The sequence below is a fragment of the Spodoptera frugiperda genome, chromosome 24 (assembly GCF_023101765.2).
Source record: "Spodoptera frugiperda isolate SF20-4 chromosome 24, AGI-APGP_CSIRO_Sfru_2.0, whole genome shotgun sequence".
NCBI lineage: Eukaryota > Metazoa > Arthropoda > Insecta > Lepidoptera > Noctuidae > Spodoptera > Spodoptera frugiperda.
Window position 1 is genome coordinate 3,836,427 of NC_064235.1, and position 21,586 is coordinate 3,858,012.

Below are 21,586 nucleotides of genomic sequence, written 5' to 3' on the forward strand. Positions count from 1 at the left end.
ACATTTATAAACAAATAGAATCTCTTTCAAATAACCTAATATGTCAAAATAAATAAATAAAAACCAATCCGATAGACAAACCATACCAAAAAAAAACATTTGAAATTTGACGTTTTCTTAACTAAAATCGGTCACCTTTTCAAATATTTACCTAACGACAATTTTGTATCGAGCAAATATATAGCTGTTTGATCGGAGAAGTGGACTCGTTCATCTCATAAATGAGAAGTATTATGGTATTAGAACAAATACTATAAAGATGCAAAAAATTTCGAGACGCCCAATTCGGGTTTGTCGGTTATATCGCTATGGACGTAAGTAGATCTAAATAATTAATCTAAACCCGCTAGGTAGTCTGCAGTGGACGTCTTGTGGCCAGACCAGAAAATGGGAGGATCAGAATCTCATAATTATCATCATATTATAGTCTTACTTAAGGTAAGCGTCTACAGACTCCCATTGTACGCATCGCATAGATCGCATCAAACGGATAATCTTTTTAGACTGTGTCCACTGTATCGACAGCGATCGAATTGCCGACGCGAGTATCAGCAATCAGATTGCCGATACGACTTTCACTCGGTTTTTTGGCATCGGCATTCCGTATGATGTCATCTGTACGCATCGCATGTAGGCATTGCCGATGAGCGGCACGTACGGTGCGGATCGTGTTAGCGGCATTTTTTATTGTAAACCGGTAAACATGCAGACGGATTACCTGATGGTAATCAATCGCCGCCGCCTATGGACACCCGAAACACTAGATGCGTTACAAGTGCGTCGCCGGCCTTGTGAGGTTTAGGAATTTGGGTTGTAGGGGAATCGGACTGGGATATTGGAGAGGGAGGTAATTGTGGCTCCGGTAACTTCCCCTAGCAACGAAAGCGTTGTTTCACGTCGGTTCCCTGTAGGGCCGGCGTATCACCAGAATTTATCACTCCGGTCGATCCGGCCCATTAGTGCTGAACCATCTCTCTCCTACACAAAAAATCTACTAAAAATGATCGAAATAAATGGTTAATAAAAACTTTACAGCAAGTCAACTGCAATGGTCTTACGCCTCAACGCTGCCAACGAGAAATTTCACCAAAGACTTACCATCAGTCGAGAAATCCCCGATGGTAGACGGAGCCAGTGTCAAAAGGGGATACAAGAAATTACAAAAGGTTATGCCTCGAGCCCCATCCCCATTTCACTTTGACGATCGAGAACCGAGACCTTTAATGGTTCAACCAAAGAAGCCTGTGGTGGGCATCCCTCCCCGCATCGTCAGTGATCGCCTGATTTACATGGACATGTGGCAACATGAGGCTAGATACTGCCAACCGATGCTAAAGTTGGGATCTTGTAGCCCTTTGCATAGTAATAAAGTAAGTTGTTTGGCAGTCAATTTAGTATTTCACCTCGGAATTCGAGATACCCAGCTGTAATTTGGTATATATGTACTTGTATTTGACCCCCTAAAACTTGTCTCAAAACTCAAAAGAGAATTTTGTGTTCTACAATATTGGTATTAAATGCAAATACCAAAAACCCATAGGAAATTAGATATTTCCAAAAAAACGCAAAATAACGATTTTTGGGACCTTTGACCCTGAATTTTAAGAGTTGCTTACACCCTACCATATGTAGGTTTTGAGACAAGTTTTAGGGGGTCAATATACAAGTATATACAAAATTACAGCTGGGTATCTCGCATTCCGAGATTCTTACCTAATTTAACCTTATTTGACTGGGCTATCTATGAAAGTACCTGACTGGGCTATCTATGAAAGTAAACCTAGTTTACTTACAGTATGTTAAGTAATCAGACGGCGTTCAGACCTGTCTAACCTTACGCAATAGTGGATAGCATCCATACATGCTAAAAAATATTACCATTCAAAAACAAAACAATTTAAGTTACAAATCTAGGCGCACTATTTTTTATAGCCGTCTTAAATCATCAAATCCTCATAGTTTTACCAGATAATTTGCACGAATTTACCATCGTAATGTTACAAATGTGCTACTGCTTTGCCGAAAAGATATTTCTCTCCAACCTCACATATATTGCTATTACAATTTTGTAAGGCGCACAATTTTTTAGAGCTTTATAGCGTCTGATAAAAGTTTTGGTCCATGGAAAATGTCTGATTTTTTAAATATGATTTCAGAGTAATATCGATAACGTAAAAAAGAGTTAACACTCTGTGCACGCGTAGCTTGTAAAGGAAGGCAACGTTGCAAAAATTTGTTGCTACGATTTCTTCTATGCTGACATTTTTATTTTTCTTTTAATAATATATCATTAGAGGGTTACCCTTTGTTAGTTAACATACTACATACATACATACATACATATCGTCACGCCTTTAATCCCCGAAGGGGTAGGCAGAGGTGCACGTTATGGCACGTAATGCCACTGTGTACACCTCGTTGACTCAGTGGTTGCAAGTGCGACTGCAAGGCAAGGGGTCTCGGGTTCGATTCCCGGGTCGGGCGAAGTATTACTAGGCTTTTTTCGGTTTTTCGAAAATTTCTCAGTAGTAGCACGGAGTCTGGAAATGTGCCCGATATATGGCAATAGGCTCACCACCTATTACATGGGACTTATAACATTAATTAGTTAACATACTGTATACCTATAACTTTCCTAATTTATTTGACATCGTCATCACTTTATGGGCATTCGTTTCTCGTGTCGGCCCTCTCGGCCCCAGGCATTTGTTTAGTTTTAGTTTTTCTTTTATGGTATTTAAGTCGATAAACCGACGATTTACTAACGTCCAATTTCAATAACCTATCTGTCTATAGATTTGCTTACTAAAGATAGTATTTTGCCATAAGCCCCATAAAAAATGTGTCAAAATACTATAGACAGGTTATTGAAATGGCCGCTAGTGGTGAGCATTCGCCGCCGCCCATGGACACCTGAAACACCAGAAGTGTTACAAATGCGTTGCCGGCTTTTTGGAGTTAGGAATTTAAGAGTTGTTGTTCGGGAATCGGTGATTGGGAAGATGGAGAAGGCGGTAATTGGGCCTCCGGTTACCACACTCACACAACGAAACACAACGCAAGCGTTGTTTCACGTCGGTTTTCTGTAAAACCGTGGTATCACTCCGGTCGAGCAGGCTCATTCCTGCCAAAGCATAGCTTTCCCACGCTCAAAAGGTTGCCTTAGGAATAATTAACGTGTTAAATTAAGACTTTGTTTCTTTTCCAGTTTTCCACGAGTGCGCTTGTTCAATCTAAGATAGTGGAAGGTCAAATCACGGAGTCAGCGCGGTCGATGGCTTCCGATGCGTGTGGCAAAAAGGCGAAGGAGGCTCCAAAAACGAAGGCAGCTAAGACAGCTAAGACGGCGGCTCCAAAAGCAGCCGAAGCCAAAAAGAAGGGTGCTGGCGTACCCATCGTCACCGGAGGCGGTGCCAAGGGCAGAATCATTGCCGGTCAGTGAAGTTTTTTTTTAAATTGCAATCTATTTTTTTTTTTGTAAATGCAATATACGTATGTATGTATTTATTAGTCTGCTATTTTTGTTTGTTTGTAGTTGTCCTAATCTATAGTTCTGGGGTTCCATTCATAAGGTCTCGTGTTTTATGTAGTGTATGTAAAACCAAGTTTCCGCTAGTTGTGTTATGAGTCCCTGGTCATAGAGGAATTTTAATGTACGTGTATGTACAAACCAAGTCTTTTTCCGCTAGTTGTGTTCCATGAGTCCCAAATTCAATAAATTGAATCCGGGAACGAACGTTGTCATGCATGCGGGTTTGAAACCTACCATCGGCAAGTACCAATGTTAATGGTTAATGCATCTTTCCATATAAAAACCATATCTTAGTTGAACCAGTGCTAAGCTATGTATGTGTACCAATGAATATGATTGGTGGAAGCCAAACGCATCCACAGCAACGTAGCATAGCACATCCCTGGTGGAAAATAGCCCTTTACTTTAAAAAAGATGTGTGATGTTAAAATTAAATCTGGTCTCTTCATATCCTAGTGATTGGTGCCGTGGTGGATGTCCAGTTTGATACACACCTGCCGCCGATCCTGAACGCATTGGAGGTACCTGGGCGCAGTGAGTATTTCAACTATACATACTTTTTTTTAATAATAATACATACAAACTTCTAATAAGTACCTAATAATATTTCTAAAAATAAAAATACATAAGACTGCTTCGTTGGTCGAGTGGTTGCGAGTGCGATTGCCGGGCAAGGAGTCTCGGGTTCAATTCCCGCGTCAGGCAAATCAACAAAACAACTCGTGCTCTACTAGTTTTGGGTATGTTATTTCCATGATGTTGATTGCCGCACGCCATTGAGTGGCATGCTCTTAATTATGAATCCCCGACGTAGCTTGAAACTAGTCAAGCACCATCGAATAGCAGCAAGATTCATGTTTATATTGTAATAAAAAACAAAATACAAATAGCCGGGTCCACACCGGACGATCCATGGCTCCGATCGCGGCGGAGCACGCGATCCAAAGATGCAGGCGGTGTAGACGTGCCGCGGCAATCCATGCGCACGATTGGAGCGCGCGCTCACTACCTCGCGCGATCCGTGTGCGGTCGGTTGTGCCAGCATCAAAGGTGCCTCAGTTTTTTGTGCGCGCGGTGTGGACGGTTGTGTTAAATTTCGCGCGATCCACCCAAAATGGACATCCAGAAAGTCAGAGGCGTTTGATATCGCTTTTAAAGAATTTAAATGTTTATGGGATCCCAAAGATTCTAATTGATGAGGTGTTAGAGATGATGCCTTTTTTTTTAGGGTGGCATCCAATGACTTCTCCCGCCTTGGGCGAGGCGAGAGGGAGTGTCAGACTCTTACTGACTAAAAACCACCCCGTTCCTACTCCTGCCCTTCGAGCCGGAGCCCCGGTAAACCCGCTAGGTTCTCCGCAGCTCCGGATTAGGCATCAGCCCTATGGGCCCCAGTTGGTCTTGGCTCTTTGAGGCGCGCCAGAACGCGACGCGCCGCACGCACACTGGTTTGGTCGAGCGGCGAGCTAGCTTGCTCGTCGTCCGCAGACCCGCAATGGCCGGAGATTTGAGTGTCTTCGCGACGGCTGCGTGAAAGGTTCTTTTCTCACGCGCCCCGCCTCCTCCTTAGAGCATGACTGCTTCGAGAAGGAGGAGACGGATCCCAGTCCCCCTTCCGCACTGGCTTGATTGCCGGACGCGAGAGGGCGCCGTCGCCGACCACATTAGAGATGATGCTTGGCGTCAGATGAATGGCTCGTTTATGGGGAATAAGTCGATCGATGTTAGACTTTGAGTTAGACTGGCTGATCACGGATCGCCTTAGGATCGCTTACAGCGCATATTTGGGATCGCAAGTTTCAAAAGTGGATCGGCCTAACACGATCCACGATCCACGCTCGATCCTGGATCGCGGATCGCGGGATCGATGGATCGTTTGGTTGGACCCGGCTAATGATGACTGTTGATGAAGCGAAAGAGGCGTGTAAGAATCGCAGCAATTGGCGGTCCATTGTGTCTGCCTACCCCCATGGGAGACAGGCGTGAGGTTATTTGTATGTGTATGTAAAAAAATATTATTTCTGTCTCCATCACCACAGCTTTACAGAAAATCAACGTAAAACAACCGGAGGCCCAATTACACCCCTTCCCAATCTTCCTATCCCCGATTCCCCAACAACCCTTAAATTCCTAACCCCCAAAAAGTCGCAACGCATTTATAATGCCTCTTGTGTTTCGATTGTCCATGGTCGGCGGCGATTGCTTACCATCAGGTGATCCGTCTGCTCTTTCACCGGCCTTATACCATACAAACTATTAATTCTGTCCCCATTAACTTCTTGCAGCTTATGGAGTTTCTTGCTCGTTCTTCTCCATTCGATGCAACACTTTGGAACGAGCGCCTAGCTTCACTGACGGACAATTCAATTTGATGTTTCAAAAGTGCCTAATTTAGGATTCATTGAAATAAATGCTTTGATTTTGACTTTGATTTTGACTTTGATTTTGACTTTGATTTTGACTTTTATTTTAACTTTGATTTTGACTTTGATTTTGACTTTGATTTTACAATTCAATTTGACGTTTCAAAAGTGCCTAATTTAGGATTAATTGAAATAAATGCTTTGACTTTGATTTTGACAGCGCCACGTCTCATCCTGGAAGTATCCCAGCATCTTGGAGAGAGTGCTTGCAGATGTATCGCTATGGATGGTACCGAAGGCCTGGTCAGGGGCCAGCCTATAGTGGACACCGGAGCGCCCATCACCATACCTGTTGGCGAGAAGACCCTTGGCAGGATTATCAATGTCATTGGGGAACCGATTGGTAAGGTTTTTTGCTTTTAAAATAGAGTAAAGTTGCCGTTAAAATTGGAGCTGCGGACTGCCTACCGGGTTACCGGGGCTGCGACTCGAAAAGCAGGAGTAGGAATGAGGTGGTTTTAGTTAGTAACGCCCCAATACTCAAATGCTACTCAATTTTAAGTTGTACTTAAGTATCGTGCTATCTCTGTCATTTTATAAAGAATTAATAGTGACAGTACTACATTTGAGAGCGTCTTAAAATTGAGTAGCGTTTGAGTATTCGGGCATAAGAGTCTGACACTCCCTCTCGCCCCATCCAAGGCGGGAGAAGTAAATGGATGATTTACCATATCATAAAAAAGAGTTGCCATTAAAGCAAGGCTGTCGAATAAAAGATTCCATTCCCGGGTCGTGTAAGCCGACAAGGTTTTTCGGTGTTTTCGTAAAACTCTTAATGATTTAGGTCGGAGTTGAATTTGTACTCGTTGTATGGTAATGGACAATAGTCTCACTCCCTATTACATGGGACTTATAACATTACTGGTGAAAAGTCAGTGTTGTTACAAAATAATGTGTATATCTGTTGACCATTTCGAGATTTAAAAGCACGATGTTATTTTAACTATAGGTAATTAAACCTCACGGAGCCTGAGACCTTTCCAACGAATGTAAAACCGTGGAAATGGATTCGTCCGTTCTGGAGTTATAGCGTCAGGAAAAAAACCCTGTCTTATTTTTATATTATTTATTTATTTATTCAACTTTTTGCAACTTTATACGATACTAGCTACTTCCGCGCGGTTTCACCCGCTCTGCTAGGCTCCTATTGGTCATAGCGTGATGTCTTGTAGCCTATAGCCTTCCTCGATAATGGCACTGTTCAACACAAAAAGAATGATTCAAATCGGACCATAAGGCCCCCTTATCTGCTATTACAATTGTGTCAGACTGGTCGATCACTGAACAGTGCGAGAGGGACGGGGCTATGAAGGTTGTATAGCTCCGTCCCTCTCGCACTGCTCAGTGATCGATCATTCTGACACAATTGTAATAGCAGACTAAGGCCCCAGTAGTTCTGGAGATTAGCGCGTTCAAACAAACAAACTCTTCAGCTTTATAATATTAAGTATAGATGAATAATGCATTTGTACCCTGCTGTGGGCAAGACATAGCTGGTTAGTCAGTAAGAGTGACACTCCCTCCTGCCTCGCCCAAGGCGGGAGAAGTCATTGGATAATTTTCACCCCTCAAAAAAAGCTGTAAAGTTATCATTTTGTTTCTACTAATAAATAAATAAATTGCAGACGAGCGTGGTCCTATAGACACGGATGAGTTTGCAGCGATACACGCGGACGCTCCGCCGTTCGTGGAGATGTCGGTGGAGCAGGAGATCCTGGCCACCGGCATCAAGGTTGTGGACCTGCTGGCTCCGTATGTCAAAGGTGGGTTGATGATACCTCTTGACAAAATTAATTAACCTTTTTGGCCGGTAACGCACCTGTGACTCCTCTGGTGTTGCGGGTGTCCATGGGCGGTGCTGATCGCTTACCATCAGGTGACCCGTCAGCTCGTTTGGTACCTATCCTATAAATAAATACTTTTGGCATAAAATTTTTTGTGGCATAGGGTCGGTAAACGAGCAGATATAAATCACCTGACGGATGCCATCAGTGCCGCCCCCTGATACTAGCAACAGCACACACCGGAGTTGTTACCTACACTATTCCTTTGGTGGTACTTTTCTTCTAAACAACAAAATTCTGCGAGGCGATGCGCCCGGGTCAGGAATTGGGTAGGTATTTTGGAACTTGAGACGGCTGCAAAACAGCGTGAAATTTCGTTGTTTTGTTATTGTGATAAAAATAAAACTAATGAGTATACAAAAAAAGTTTCTTTGGGAAAGTTGTTTGTAATCATGAGTACAATCACGTGTTTAAATATCGTTCACTAATTACCAGTCACCCTATTATATGTATGTAAAACATGTAAAATGAAAAAATACGTGTCTAATATTTTTCCATTATTTAACTGTGGGCCTAAATAGATTTTTAATACATGTTATACCCCAGGGGTCAACTACCCCGATGTAATGAGAATATCTTAAACATAGCTGCTTACACTACACCCTGCTTGTCACAGGCGGTAAAATTGGCCTCTTCGGTGGCGCGGGAGTCGGCAAGACTGTACTGATTATGGAGCTTATCAACAATGTAGCCAAGGCTCACGGTGGTTTCTCTGTAAGTATTTCTAATAAGTTTCCTACTAGTCAATATACTTTTGTTATAAATAATATCATATAATCGTGTAAAATGTTTTAAATGTTTTTTGAATGAGAGTGTATATTTTTGTAAACTTTATTTTATTGACGAAGTTGTAATAATTTATTTTTGACCGAGGATACTACCCAAATATAATAGATTGACTATAATTATATCATTATCGTTCACCTGCTTTACCTTTTTTTATGGTTAAGCCGGTAAACGGGTAGACGGATCACCTGATGGTAAGCAAGGCCACCGTCGATCATGGCGTACAAGTGCAGGCCTTTTGGGGGTTAGGAAGGGTTGTTGGGAAATCGGGGATTGGGAAGATTGGGAAGGGGGTAATTGGGTTTTTGGTAATCCCACTTACACAACGGAACACTAACACTGTGCTTGTTTCACGTCGGGGGCTACGTTACCTTTTGGGGGTTAGGAATTTAAGGGTTATGGGGAATCGGGGATTGGGAGAAATACCTAACTAATATTATAGAAATGATTAGATTTTCATTATTTTTAATATTATCCAGGTGTTTGCCGGTGTCGGCGAGAGAACGCGAGAGGGGAACGATCTGTACAATGAGATGAAGATTGGTGGCGTTATAAAAGAGGATTATAAGACATCCAAGGTAATCAGATGACAAATTTTTATTTTAATAGATTATTTTTAAACATCGTATTTTTTATTATCTTACGGAAATAAATTCTTTCGAAGATATATTATACGTAAGCCGGTAAACGAGCAGATGGATCACCTGATGGTAAGCAATCGGTGTCGCCTTTGGACTCCTGAAACACCAGAGGAGTTACAAGTACGTTGGCGACCTTTTGGGGTTAGAGGGATCCGGGGATTGGGGAGATTGGAAACTAAAACCTGTCAACCTGAAGCGTCCACGTATCGCATTACGCATCGCACGCAAGGGATTTTAGTTTGTCTTGTATAGAAACTCATACAACTGCGTCCACTGATCCGCATCGTACGGACCGCGTCATCAGCAATGCCTACATGCGATGCGTGGTGATGACGTCATAGGGGCAAGGGCGTACGATCTCGGGGCCTGTGGACGCTTACTTTAAATCGGTTTATCAGTAATTACTAAAATATGTTGCCCGGTAAGTCATGGCAATATCACCACCTATTACATGGGACATAAATTGTCGAAAAGTGGGTGTACACATTTTCTATGTATTTGTCATAATGTGCACCTATTATGTCATACCCCTTCGGGGTCAAATAGACATATCTGTATTTCTATGAAATTTTCTAGAAAACCGAAACCCAAGTAGGCGCAGTATCGGGCAAATGAACGAATGAGCGCGTGGCCCTCACCGGCCTCACAGTGGCCGAACTTCCGTGAGGGACAGGATGTACTGCTGTTCATCGTTATGTATTCCGGTTCACTCACAGGCTGGGTCTGAGGTTAGACGGGTAAAGGGAAATAAGTAGGTATGGGACTTATCAACAATTATAATGTAGTGGCACGGAGTGCTCCTCGTAGGATGCAATTTAGGCTTACCTGATTAAGCATGGAACGTATAACCATAAATTTGAAAATGAATGTCTTACATTCCAGATCGATATTGTATTCCGAAGCTGTTGTACCTAGCGAGTTTACCCCTTACCGGGGCTTTGAAGGGCAGTGAGTAGGATATGTATGTATGCATTGGTTTCGCCCTCCAAACCCAGGTGGCGCTAGTATACGGTCAGATGAACGAGCCGCCGGGCGCGAGGGCGCGCGTGGCCCTCACCGGCCTCACAGTGGCCGAGCACTTCCGCGACAAGGAGGGGCAGGATGTGCTGCTGTTCATCGATAATATATTCCGGTTCACCCAGGCTGGGTCTGAGGTGAGTCAGACACGACCGGAGAGAAATTAGTGTTTTTTATGGATTAAGCCGGTAAACGAGCTGACGGTTCGCCTGATGGTAAGCAATCGCCGCCGCCCATGGACACTTGAAACACCAGAAGCGTTACAAGTGCGTTGCCGGCCTTTTGGGGGTTAGGAATTTTAGGGTATTTGGGGAATCGGGGATTGAGATGATTGGGAGGGGGGGAATTGGGCCTCCGGTAACCTCACTCACACAACGCAAGCGTTGTTTCACGTCGGTTTTCTGTGAGGCCGTGGTATCACTCACCATTCGTGCCGAAGCATGCTTTCTTTATTTTCATTGTTTCGATGTTTTTGGCTGACCTTAGCTTACATGTGTTTGTGCTTAAGCAATGTAGCGGGCAATTGGTTACTTATTTCTGAGAACTTATAATTTTACCTTCCATCTGAACACAGGTATCAGCCTTGCTGGGCCGTATCCCATCAGCCGTGGGCTACCAGCCGACGTTGGCCACCGACATGGGCACCATGCAGGAGAGGATCACCACCACCAAGACTGGCTCCATCACTAGTGTGCAGGTTTGTGGCCCCTATTACATGGGACTTATAACACAAATGGTGAAAAGTGGGTGTACATTTTATTTAGGCATTACGTGCCGTAATGTGCATCTCTGTCTACCTCTTCGAGGATAACAGACGATAACAGTCATAACGTTTTTTTAAGGATAAGGATAAGGCAGTGCGATAAACGAGCTTACAAATCACCTGATGGTAAGCAATCGGCACTTATAGATGGACATCTTAAGCACTAGAGGAGTTTTTTTTTTTACATTTAATGGGTCGACGTTTGACCGCTATCTCACCTGATGGTAAGTGATGATGCGGCCTACGATGGAGCACGTCTGCCCATAAGCAACCCATTCACTCGGGCCTTGAAGACACCCAGGTTATACCCATCAGGTTATAGGTTATACAAATGCGTAGTCGACCTGAATCTTTTATCATCATCTGATTCTCTTTTCGTCCACTGCTGGATATAGGCAATAGTATGCCACTGAGCTCGATTACAATAGTACGCCATTGAGCTCGATTACAATAGCGGCATGACGTGCCGTAATGTGCAGCTCTGCCTACTCCTTCAGGGATTAAAGGCGTGACGACAAAAAATCTACTACGCTCGATTTCAATATTTTAGCTCGATTCTTTCGTCTCATAAGCTCCTGATAGCAATAACGTACGTAACTCACTAAGCTCGATTACTAATAACGTTCCCTTTTTATAACGAAAACGCTCAAAACCAACCGCCAACATACTATATAGATTTTAAACCACACCTCAATCATCACAGGCAGTGTACGTACCAGCGGACGACCTGACAGACCCGGCTCCTGCAACCACCTTCGCCCATTTGGACGCGACCACGGTGCTGTCGCGAGCTATCGCGGAGCTAGGAGTGTACCCTGCAGTGGACCCACTGGATTCCACGTCCAGGGTCATGGATCCGAATATTATAGGGCCGGAGCACTACGGAGTCGCTAGAGGCGTGCAGAAGATTTTGCAGGTTGGTTTTCTTGAGGCTGATTAATCTGGTTGTTTCGTGTGGGGGGGGGGGGGGTACAGGATATATGTATTCCTCGGAGCTGCGGACTGCCTAGCGGGTTTACCGGGGCTCCGGCTCGAAAAGTAGGAGTAGGAACGGGGTGGTTTTTAGTCAGTAAGAGCTTCGCCCAAGGCGGGAGAAGTCATTGGATTCACTCTTTTCTCGCCTCTAAAAAAATAAGGATCCAAGGAATTCAAGTCCAGCTGGATGATTTTTCCTTCCAGTTTTGACTGTAGATTTGAGGAAGCCAATATTCAAACTTGTGTGACTTTTCACACTTGTTTTGACTGTTGGAATTATATCCAAACACATATTGTGAAATCTAGCATTTTAAATTTGTAAGAATAATTCGACTAATGAAATGACCTCGTGAATACGATCGAGCTCGACATCGAAATTTCTGAATTGAAAGTTCGAAAAATACACCGACTCTTGACTCCTTGCTCAGCGTACGACCAATTGTTACGGTCTTTAAAGTTACCACCTGTTGCAGGATTACAAATCCCTGCAAGACATCATCGCTATCCTGGGCATGGACGAGTTGTCGGAGGACGACAAGCTGACCGTGGCGCGGGCGCGGAAGATACAGCGGTTCCTCTCACAACCTTTCCAAGTGAGCACATCTATAATATAAAAATAAGTCGGGTTTTCCTTCCAGACGCTATAACTCCAGAACGCACAAACCATTTGCCACAGTTTTCACGAGCTTTGTGAGGTTTATAGCAAAGCAAAATTCAGGAAAATTTTAAGACAAAGGCAGGAAAACGGAAAATTATTAGTGGCGAAACGGAGTTTGCCGAGTTTATTATGCGCGCGCTATTTTTTTGCACAGAATATAAATGGCTGCTATATGTCGTTTGGTGCGAATAGGGGCGCAAATATTATTACTGCGCAAAATAGTAGGTATTTAATTTCCTTCAATGTATTGGTTACAGGTGGCTGAAGTGTTCACCGGTCATATTGGGAAACTGGTGAAATTGGAACAAACCATTAAGGGATTCAAAAGGGTAAGTTAACCAAATGTAGTTTTTTTATGGTATAAGCCGGTAAACGAGCAGACGGATCGCCGCCGCCCATGGACACTCGATTAAGTCACCATCCATAGCGCATATTTCCATTACAAATGCATAGTTACCGTTGTTTTCCAGGGTGTCTAAGGAATTTCAGGGTTGGTGAAAATTCGGACCAATTGGGAAGATTGGTACCTTGGTAATTAGGCCTTCAAACCTCACTCACACAAGAGGCGTTGTTTCACGTCAGTTTGGTCTGTGAGGCCGTGGTATTAATTTCGATTCCGTCTATTTACAGGTGGCTGAAGTGTTCACTGGTCATATTGGGAAGCTGGTGAAATTGGAACAAACCATTAAGGGATTCAAGAGGGTAAGTTCACCAAATATAGTTCAAGATAGTAATCTGTTAAGGCAATTGTCACACCAAGCGTGAAGCATCTCAATTTGCCTATATCATCATCAGTACCCTTAAGTAGGAGTTTGCTTTACGTTTAAAGTAATCAAAATGTTAAAAAAACTTAATGGCGGATTTTTGGCGCCAAATTCGAATATTAACTAAAGCAACTCATACTAAGCGTGCAGTCACTTTCGACGTATTTTGAGCTTACAAGAGGTACCATTTGCGGTCAGTATTTGGTTTGAGAGTTTTACTGGATATATCAAAATAAATGGCAAAAAGCTGATCAAGTAATGGCGGATTTTTGTCGCCAAATTCGAATATTGCCCACTGTGGGAAAGCCTGAACGATTCGATGACCACGACCTTTCAGCTTGATAGTATTTACTGTTAGAGTGACACTAGTTATATCGGTAAATATAATAAATAATAAAAAAACGCCAAAGCCCATAAAATAAAAAAAGTAGTAGTCGGGACCCATTTTAGAAAGCCAGGAATTCATAATATTTGGGGAATGATTAAATTAATTTGCCTCCGGTAACCTAACTCACACTTGTATTCTTGTTTCACGTCGGTTTTCTCATCGGCCGTTATATCACTCCGGTCGAGTCGGGATTCGTGCCGAAGTTTTTTAAATTACTTTTTTTATTGCTTTTTTATTTATAAATAGTAATAATACCTAGTTTACTTATATTTTTGCAGATTCTAGTCGGAGAATTGGATCACATTCCCGAAGCTGCCTTCTACATGGTAGGGACTATTGAAGACGTTATCGCGAAGTCCCAGTCACTAGCTAAGAGCGTCTAAGCCAATAGGAGAATTTTAACCTGATATCGACATATTTCTACGTCTTTTTATGATTTTTTTTAAAGGAATTTAGTATTTTTATGGTTTTTTTTTGGGATTTTGTGAAAGGATTTGAGGTTTTCTAGGGTTTTATGGAAAGTCTGTCACTGTCTATGTGCATAGGCTTTTGGTTTTTTTTTTAAATTTATTGTTTTATGACTGATATCGAAATATTACGTATTATAATATTATTACGATAGGATTTGTTAGAATTTTGAATGCCGTAGCATGCATGGAATTGGGTAGTTTACTGGGTCAAAAATAAATTATTTTGACTTTTTGATTACAATAGAATATCCCAATATAATCGTACTTTCATTCATTAATTTGATGACATACTTAATTTTTAAATTTTTCCTGCAATTTTTTGCGAAAAGTAATGCTATTTGACGCAAAAAATTATGTCGTCATAAGTTGCGATTCCTACAAAATTCATATAAATTTTTGTTTTTGACATTTCGATAAAAGTATTGAATTAGAAGTTTGAAACTAGTATTTGAATTATTCAAATATAATGCAAGGATTTGCTTAATTTTGAGACGATGTTTGTTGTATTGTATAGATTTCGAGTTTTTTTAAACTTATCTTGGATTCTGTTGTATTTAGATCTACGGTAGATTTTGTTTTATAATTATTTTTATCTAAAAATCTTTATAATCCGGAAAAATTTTACCGCCTTAAACATTATTTTCTCACCTTTTAAACCTTCCCTGGACTTCTACAAATAATTCAAGGCCAAAATTTGCCAAATCGGTCCAACCGTTATCGAGTTTTAGCGAGACTAACGAACAGCAACTGATTTTTTATACTATAGAGAGATAGACTGTGAACTGGATGTACTTAATGCTGTAGGCATTTTCTGACAGTCAACCATTGGCTAGTGCAGAACGATATTTTGTAGTTAGTATTAGGTACTAGCCAACCCCGCGAAACTGGTGTCACCTTGGAAATTATTCTGCGCATATTTAGGTATTAAATATAAGAAGCTCTCTAGATAGAGTATACATTTAGCAATTTTTGACAGATGTCGCTCGACAAATTCCTGCGGAGACGAGGCTTATTTGTAATCATTGATTTGTACATATCACGTGTTTAAATATCGTTCACTAATTACCAGTCACCCTATATACAAGATGCAAATACTAGGTCTTGGAATGAGTGCCTAGATCAAATCTAATCGTTCCAGGCTTCTATTTTTTTAGTTTAGCATACCTAACTTATCCTCTGATTAATGTAGAATTGTATAATATAAAACGTTCTCTTTTGTTTTCTCATTTGTTTGTTAAATTATTGAAAATAAAATTATTTTACAACATAAGTATTTCATTTGTGTACTTTGAAATTTTGACTGCAGCGACGACGACGGTTCGTAACGACTTGTCCTGGCGACATGTCTCATGGCGTTTGGTTGAGGAACCAAGATGGAGACGTGACCAGCTCGGATGCCAGTACTTGCAGGTCCCATATTAATATTGTCAGTTGTCACCCACTTTTCACCATTTGTGTTATAAGTTGTAATTTGGAGTGAGGCTATTGCCATGAACTTGGCACGATTCCGACTCCGTGCTATTACTGAGAAATTTTCAAAAAGTCGAAAAAATGCCAGTAATACTTTACCCGACCCGAGACCCCTTGCCCGGCCATCGCACTTGTGACCACTCGATTAACGAGGCAGTCTGGTATAAAATATAGGCTATATTATCCCAAGGGACCGCAAACAAAGCCGCTGGGACAAGCTAGTATTTTTTATGGTATAAGCCGGTAAACGAGCAGACGTATCACCTGATGGTAAGTAATCGCCGCCGCCCATGGACACCAGAAACGCTAGAGGCGTTACAAGTGCGTTGCCGCCACTTTGGGGTTAGGAAGTTATGGGTTGTTGGGGAATCGGGGATTGGGAAGATTGGTAAGAGGCTTTCGGTAACCTCACTCACACGGTTAACCACAACGCTTTAGATGCTTCACGTCGGTTTTCTGTTCGGCCGTGGTATCACTCCGGTCAAACCGGCCCATTCATGTCAAAGCCCTATTGGGGGTTAGAAATAAAAAAAAACCGAAACCTACCAACGGCAAGTAGCAATATGTCATTTTCCGAGTTATATGTACTTTCTAAGATTATTTAGACACCACTGACAAAGGCTTGTAAGGAAATCGGGGATTGGGAGGACAAATAAAACAACAGTTTGCTTTGTACAAATCACAATTTCATGTATTTACAGGCGCTGTCGCGCTATGCGTACAAACTTAATCAACTAACGCTATATAAATATATGCCTTCACGACCACCATCCGAAACGTCAGCGACACTACGACATTAACGTCCGAATACTGAAACGCTACTCAATTTTAAGTTGTACTTAAATATCGTGCTATCTCTGTCATTTTATAAAGAATTGATAGTGAGAGAACTATATTTGAGAGCGTCTTAAAATTGAGTAGCGTTTGAGTATTCGGGTATAAGCTGGGTACACAGTCAGCCGTATATGCCACGTATCTGCAAACGTAGTGCAAGAGGGACGGAGCTATGTAGGTTGTATAGTTCCGTCCCTCTTGCACTGCTCAATGATCGACCATTCTGACACAATTGTAATAGCAGAATAAAGCCCCGTATTCATGGTAAACATTTGTTAAGCAACAGTTGCTAAACATTGTTGGTGAGCGGCGAGAATGTTGCTAGCAACTATGTTTAAATCATCAACACACACTCTGCAACAAGAAGTGCTGCCAGCAACATGTTGACAGCAACTCCGCAACACGTTGATTCAACTGTGTTGCTAAACAAATGTTTACCATGAATACAAGGCTTTAGGCCCCAGTGAGTACTTAGGCACGAGCCCGTTGCTGCGAGCCGTTCGCAGTGACCCGCCGAGTAGTACTTATTCCCGAATACTCAAACGCTACTCAATTTTAAGACGCTCTCAAACATAGTTCTGTCACTATCAATTCTTTATAATATGACAGAGATAGCACTACATTTAAGTACAACTTAAAATTGAGTAGCGTTTGGGTATTCAGGCGTTAGTCTGCTATCACAATTGTGTCAGAATGGTCGTTCATTGAGCAGTGCAAGAGTGACGGAGCTATGTAGGTTGTATAGCTCCTTCCCTCTTGCACTCGATACTGTATCTGATAAGTTACATGCTACACGGCTAAGTTAGTACCCAGCACATTCTCTGGGCGTTTCTTTGAAAAACATGAATATTCTTTTACTTAAACTAAGTAATAATCTTTATCTTTATAATAACTATCGCGAGACATACTAAATTAACTCATTCTATGATTTCTCCCACCTTGGGTGAGGGGAGAGAGAGTGTCAAGACTCTTACTGACTATAAACCACCCCGTTCTTAGTCCTGCTTTTCGAGCCAGAGCCCCGGTAACCCGCTAGGTAGTCCGTAGCTCCGGTCAAGCCACGCTATAGACTCATATTCATGATCAGCATTTAAGTTCCTCGTCAAACAGTTACGTGAGTAAGCCGATAACATAATAATTAATTTAGTATGTCTCACGAAAGTTATAATAAAAAAATATATAATAATAAAATTATAATATAACATAGCCAATTTTACGTATAGACTGTTGATGTGATGTATATATTACTACATAGTATAAAACAAAGTCGCTTTCTCTGTCCCTATGTCCCTTTGTATGCTTAAATATTTAAAACTACGCAACGGATTTTGATGCGGTTTTTTTTAATAGATAGAGTGATTCAAGAGGAAAGTTTATATGTATGATACATGCATAATATATCACGATTGCACCCATGCGAAGCTGGGGCGGCTAGTATGTATTTAATAATAATAGGTTACTGTTTATTGCGATATTCCTACTCGATCAGGAGTTACTCGAGTGAAAAACTTCTAAATTCTACACGACTGAAGCCATAGGCCAAAAGCTAGTCCGTTTTAAAAACAATCTTTATAAGGTGTAACGAAATTAAGACAACATAGCATGTAATGAAATTTGACTATTATTATGAGTCCCAATTGTAGCTCGAAACCAGTCGAGTTTAATGATAACAAGGATTTGATGTTTATTATAAACAAAAAGAAGAAAATTTGACTAGACCATCTGTCTATCTGTCTATATATTTAACATTGGGAATTAATATTCGTGAAGAACTTGCCCGACACGACGTAGTAATTTCTGTTTCATGAGTATTCGATACTTTATTTGACATAGAAGATCAGACTAGTTGACATTAACGACTGATTGGTGACAATTGGAGGTTAAAGAGCAGACAGAGTATAAAGTGGCAGTCAGGGACGGAGTAGCAGTGAAAAGAAGTTTTTTAGGCAGACGAGAAACATTTGACAGGCGATACTCATTTGATAATGAAGTACCGTCAATGGACATATAATTAGAACTTTAGTACTTTTTTAAGGAATAGCAAACGAGCAGATGCGTCACCTGATTGTAAGCGGTTTGCGTCGAACAGAGTAGTCACAGGTGCGTTGCGAGCCTTTTAAAAAGGAATACGCTCTTTTCTTGAAGGTTTGAAGGTCGTATCGGTTCGGAAATACCTACTGAGCCTCTAGCCAAATGCCAGTTAAGCGCTAGTCCGTCCAGTCTAAGTCTGAATGACATTAAGGAGGTTATGTAAAAACTCTTTCAGCCGTAGTGTCTACAGGGAGACACCAGAGTAGGACACTAGAGTTGACTCGGTCGCCAGCAACTATTTAGTTGCGCAACCATGTTGCCACCAGATGAGATACCCTCCATACAATAGGGACTGATTTTTATCTTAATGTCCGTCTTGTAGATTATTTTAAAACATTACACACGTATTTTTTATTTTCTTATATGACAAATTAAAAAATACGTGTCTAATATTTTTTCATTACCTAACTGGCGTATTAAATAGATTTTTAATTTTCATACCCCGTCATCATCCCTATTGTATACATTTTTATTGGTTGCGCGACCTACTAGTGCGACTGGTATCGCTAATAAAATAGGACTTAGTTTTCTAGAAGGGAGATCGGCAAAACAAAGCGAATTTTAATGACGATTTTAAACATACATACATACATATTTTCAAAATATACAATACATATATTTAATGGAATGTCAGACATTTAATAGAAACAGAATTATTTTAATACAAGGAATATAGGAACCATGCTACCCCTTTTAGGTGTTAAAAAATGAATATAGAGATACCAATCAACAGCGCTCTCTGATAAATCTGAACCAGAGTGTCGAACGCGCTCTCGTTTCCATCTCGTTATAAACCTAAAAAACAAACTCGTACTAACTGCCGCACTCAGAGACATTTAATGATTACTTAAACCATTCCTTAGTAAGAATTTTGTTCCAAAATCAGTTGCTAAGGACTGTTGGGATAAGTAAACATTAAATAACTCTGAGTCAGTGCCAGCGTTAGGGGGGGGGGGGGGCGTGATGGGGCGATGGCCCAGGGCGACTAATATTGGGGGGGCGCCAAGGTCTGAAGTTGGAGTCTCTTGCCTCTCCTGGTGCAAACCCTCAGAACTGTGCTCTACGCTCTGTGCATAAGCTTATTTTTTATTGAGATTTTATTTAGATGGATTTTTTAAGGGTTTGTGGTCGACGATATTGTTAGAGTCGCTCCTCGACTACGATTGGTGCAATACTGGTGCCCACTTGACTCAAGTGGGCACCACAATATTTTCGCCCGAGGTATCAGTGGCCCTTACGCCGGCACTGCTCTGAGTACGGCGGTTAGTAATCTCTCAGGTCATCTGTCCACCTTATGTGTAGACGTCTTACGCTGCGCTTGCCGATACATGTTTCAAAGCTAGGTTCCTATATATTCTTTTGTATATTATTTAATATGTTTATATTATTGAAACACATGTAGGGTGATAGGTAGTTAAGATATAAATATATATTATGTATTTGTTGATGACTCATGGTAAGCGTCCACAGGGACGCAACGTACGCATTCCGTATGACGTCATCAGTACGCATCGCATGTAGGCATTGCCGATGATGCGGTCCGTACGATGCGGATCAGTGGACGCAGTTGTATGAGTTTCTATACAAGACAAACTAAAATCCGTTGCGTGCGATGCGTACTATGCGAGCCTGTGGACACATACCTTTAGGCATACTATCTAAGTTGCGTCATCTGACAAACGCACGTATTCGTCAAATGTGATAGGCGTATCTAACGTTGCTGTTTCGTGAACAAGATGCAAGTAGCATTTGTTATTCGTAGGTCGTCTATGGTTTTTAAAGAATGCATGCATTCGTCAAATGTCGCGACATGGACAGTTACCCATATAGCAATAGGTTTTAATTACGAATCCTGCAGTAAAGAATTACGATTTTATATGACTAGTGTTAGAACTTGAAACGGGATATTTACCATGTTTTTCTATGTCTATGAGTTTCCGATATTTCGGCACTGTTGCAAGCGCCATGTTCACGGATGAAGTGAGTTTTAAGTGCTAATGTTAGTGTTAGTGACCATGTCAGTTTAAAAACTTAACGATTTTATATGTCCTGAATTTTCAGTAGTTTTGTTATTGTGATAAAAATAAAACTAATGAGTATACAAAAATAGTTTCTTTGGGAAATTGTTTATAATCATGAGTACAATCACGTGTTTAAATATCGTTCACTAATTACCAGTCACCGTATTTATCGACTCAGGAATCGAAATTAACACCCAAAGCTCGACAGTCAACAAAAATATAATATATAATTACGATTTATACATAATACAATACAATATAATATATAACACTTTTCAAAATATATAAATATAATTTAAAAATACAGAATCCATTATTTAACTTTTAAACTATCGGAGCGCATGCATTCATTTAAATAATTTTAACATACAACTGTCATATAACATACACATAATTGTATATATTTACTATAACATCGATGTATAACAGGTTAAGCTATGCTCACCGAGGTTGGTTTTGAGATGGGTGGCAATGCATAACATTTTAAAACTAAATTAATTATTATGTTATCGGCTTACCCACGTAACTGTTTGACGAGGAACTCGACTAGTTCCAAGCCATGCTAGAGGCTCATATTCATGAGCAGCATTCCGCGACACACGACGCAGCTATTGTCGCGCTGCTACTGTAAAATGAGCCTCTAGCATGGCTTGAAACTAGTCGAGTTCCTCGTCAAATAGTTACGAGAGTAAGCCGATAACATTGTAATTAATTTAGTATGTCTCACGAAACTTACAATAAAATTTTAAAACTACTCTTAAATATGGTTTAAATGCAAGTAAAATGAGTGAATAGACACGTCACATACATTATCACCACCCTTACTCTTTCTGTGGGTATCGTAAGACCCGACGAAGGAACTAAACATATGAGATATGTGCCCTTTGTATGAGTTTGCTTTACGTTGAA

General features: G+C 41.1%; 1 protein-coding gene across 2 annotated transcripts; it reads left to right on the plus strand.

Moving 5' to 3' along the window:
• Nucleotides 1-120: 120 nt before the first annotated feature.
• LOC118278986 (ATP synthase subunit beta, mitochondrial-like) lies at nt 121-14,312 on the plus strand. Of its 2 annotated transcripts, none has more exons than XM_050703534.1 (14): nt 121-314; nt 1,036-1,370; nt 3,209-3,434; nt 3,989-4,066; nt 6,116-6,298; nt 7,581-7,718; nt 8,416-8,513; nt 9,065-9,163; nt 10,222-10,380; nt 10,818-10,940; nt 11,710-11,922; nt 12,455-12,574; nt 13,270-13,341; nt 14,070-14,312. In XM_050703534.1, exons 1-14 carry the CDS (start codon nt 260-262, stop codon nt 14,172-14,174), a joined length of 2,004 nt encoding a protein of 667 aa, XP_050559491.1. In that variant the 5' UTR covers nt 121-259; the 3' UTR covers nt 14,175-14,312. The 2 variants fall into 2 exon arrangements, with proteins under 2 accessions (XP_050559491.1, XP_050559490.1); XM_050703533.1 differs by lacking the exon at nt 13,270-13,341 and adding an exon at nt 12,897-12,968 and having other exon boundaries at nt 122-314.
• Nucleotides 14,313-21,586: the final 7,274 nt, after the last annotated feature.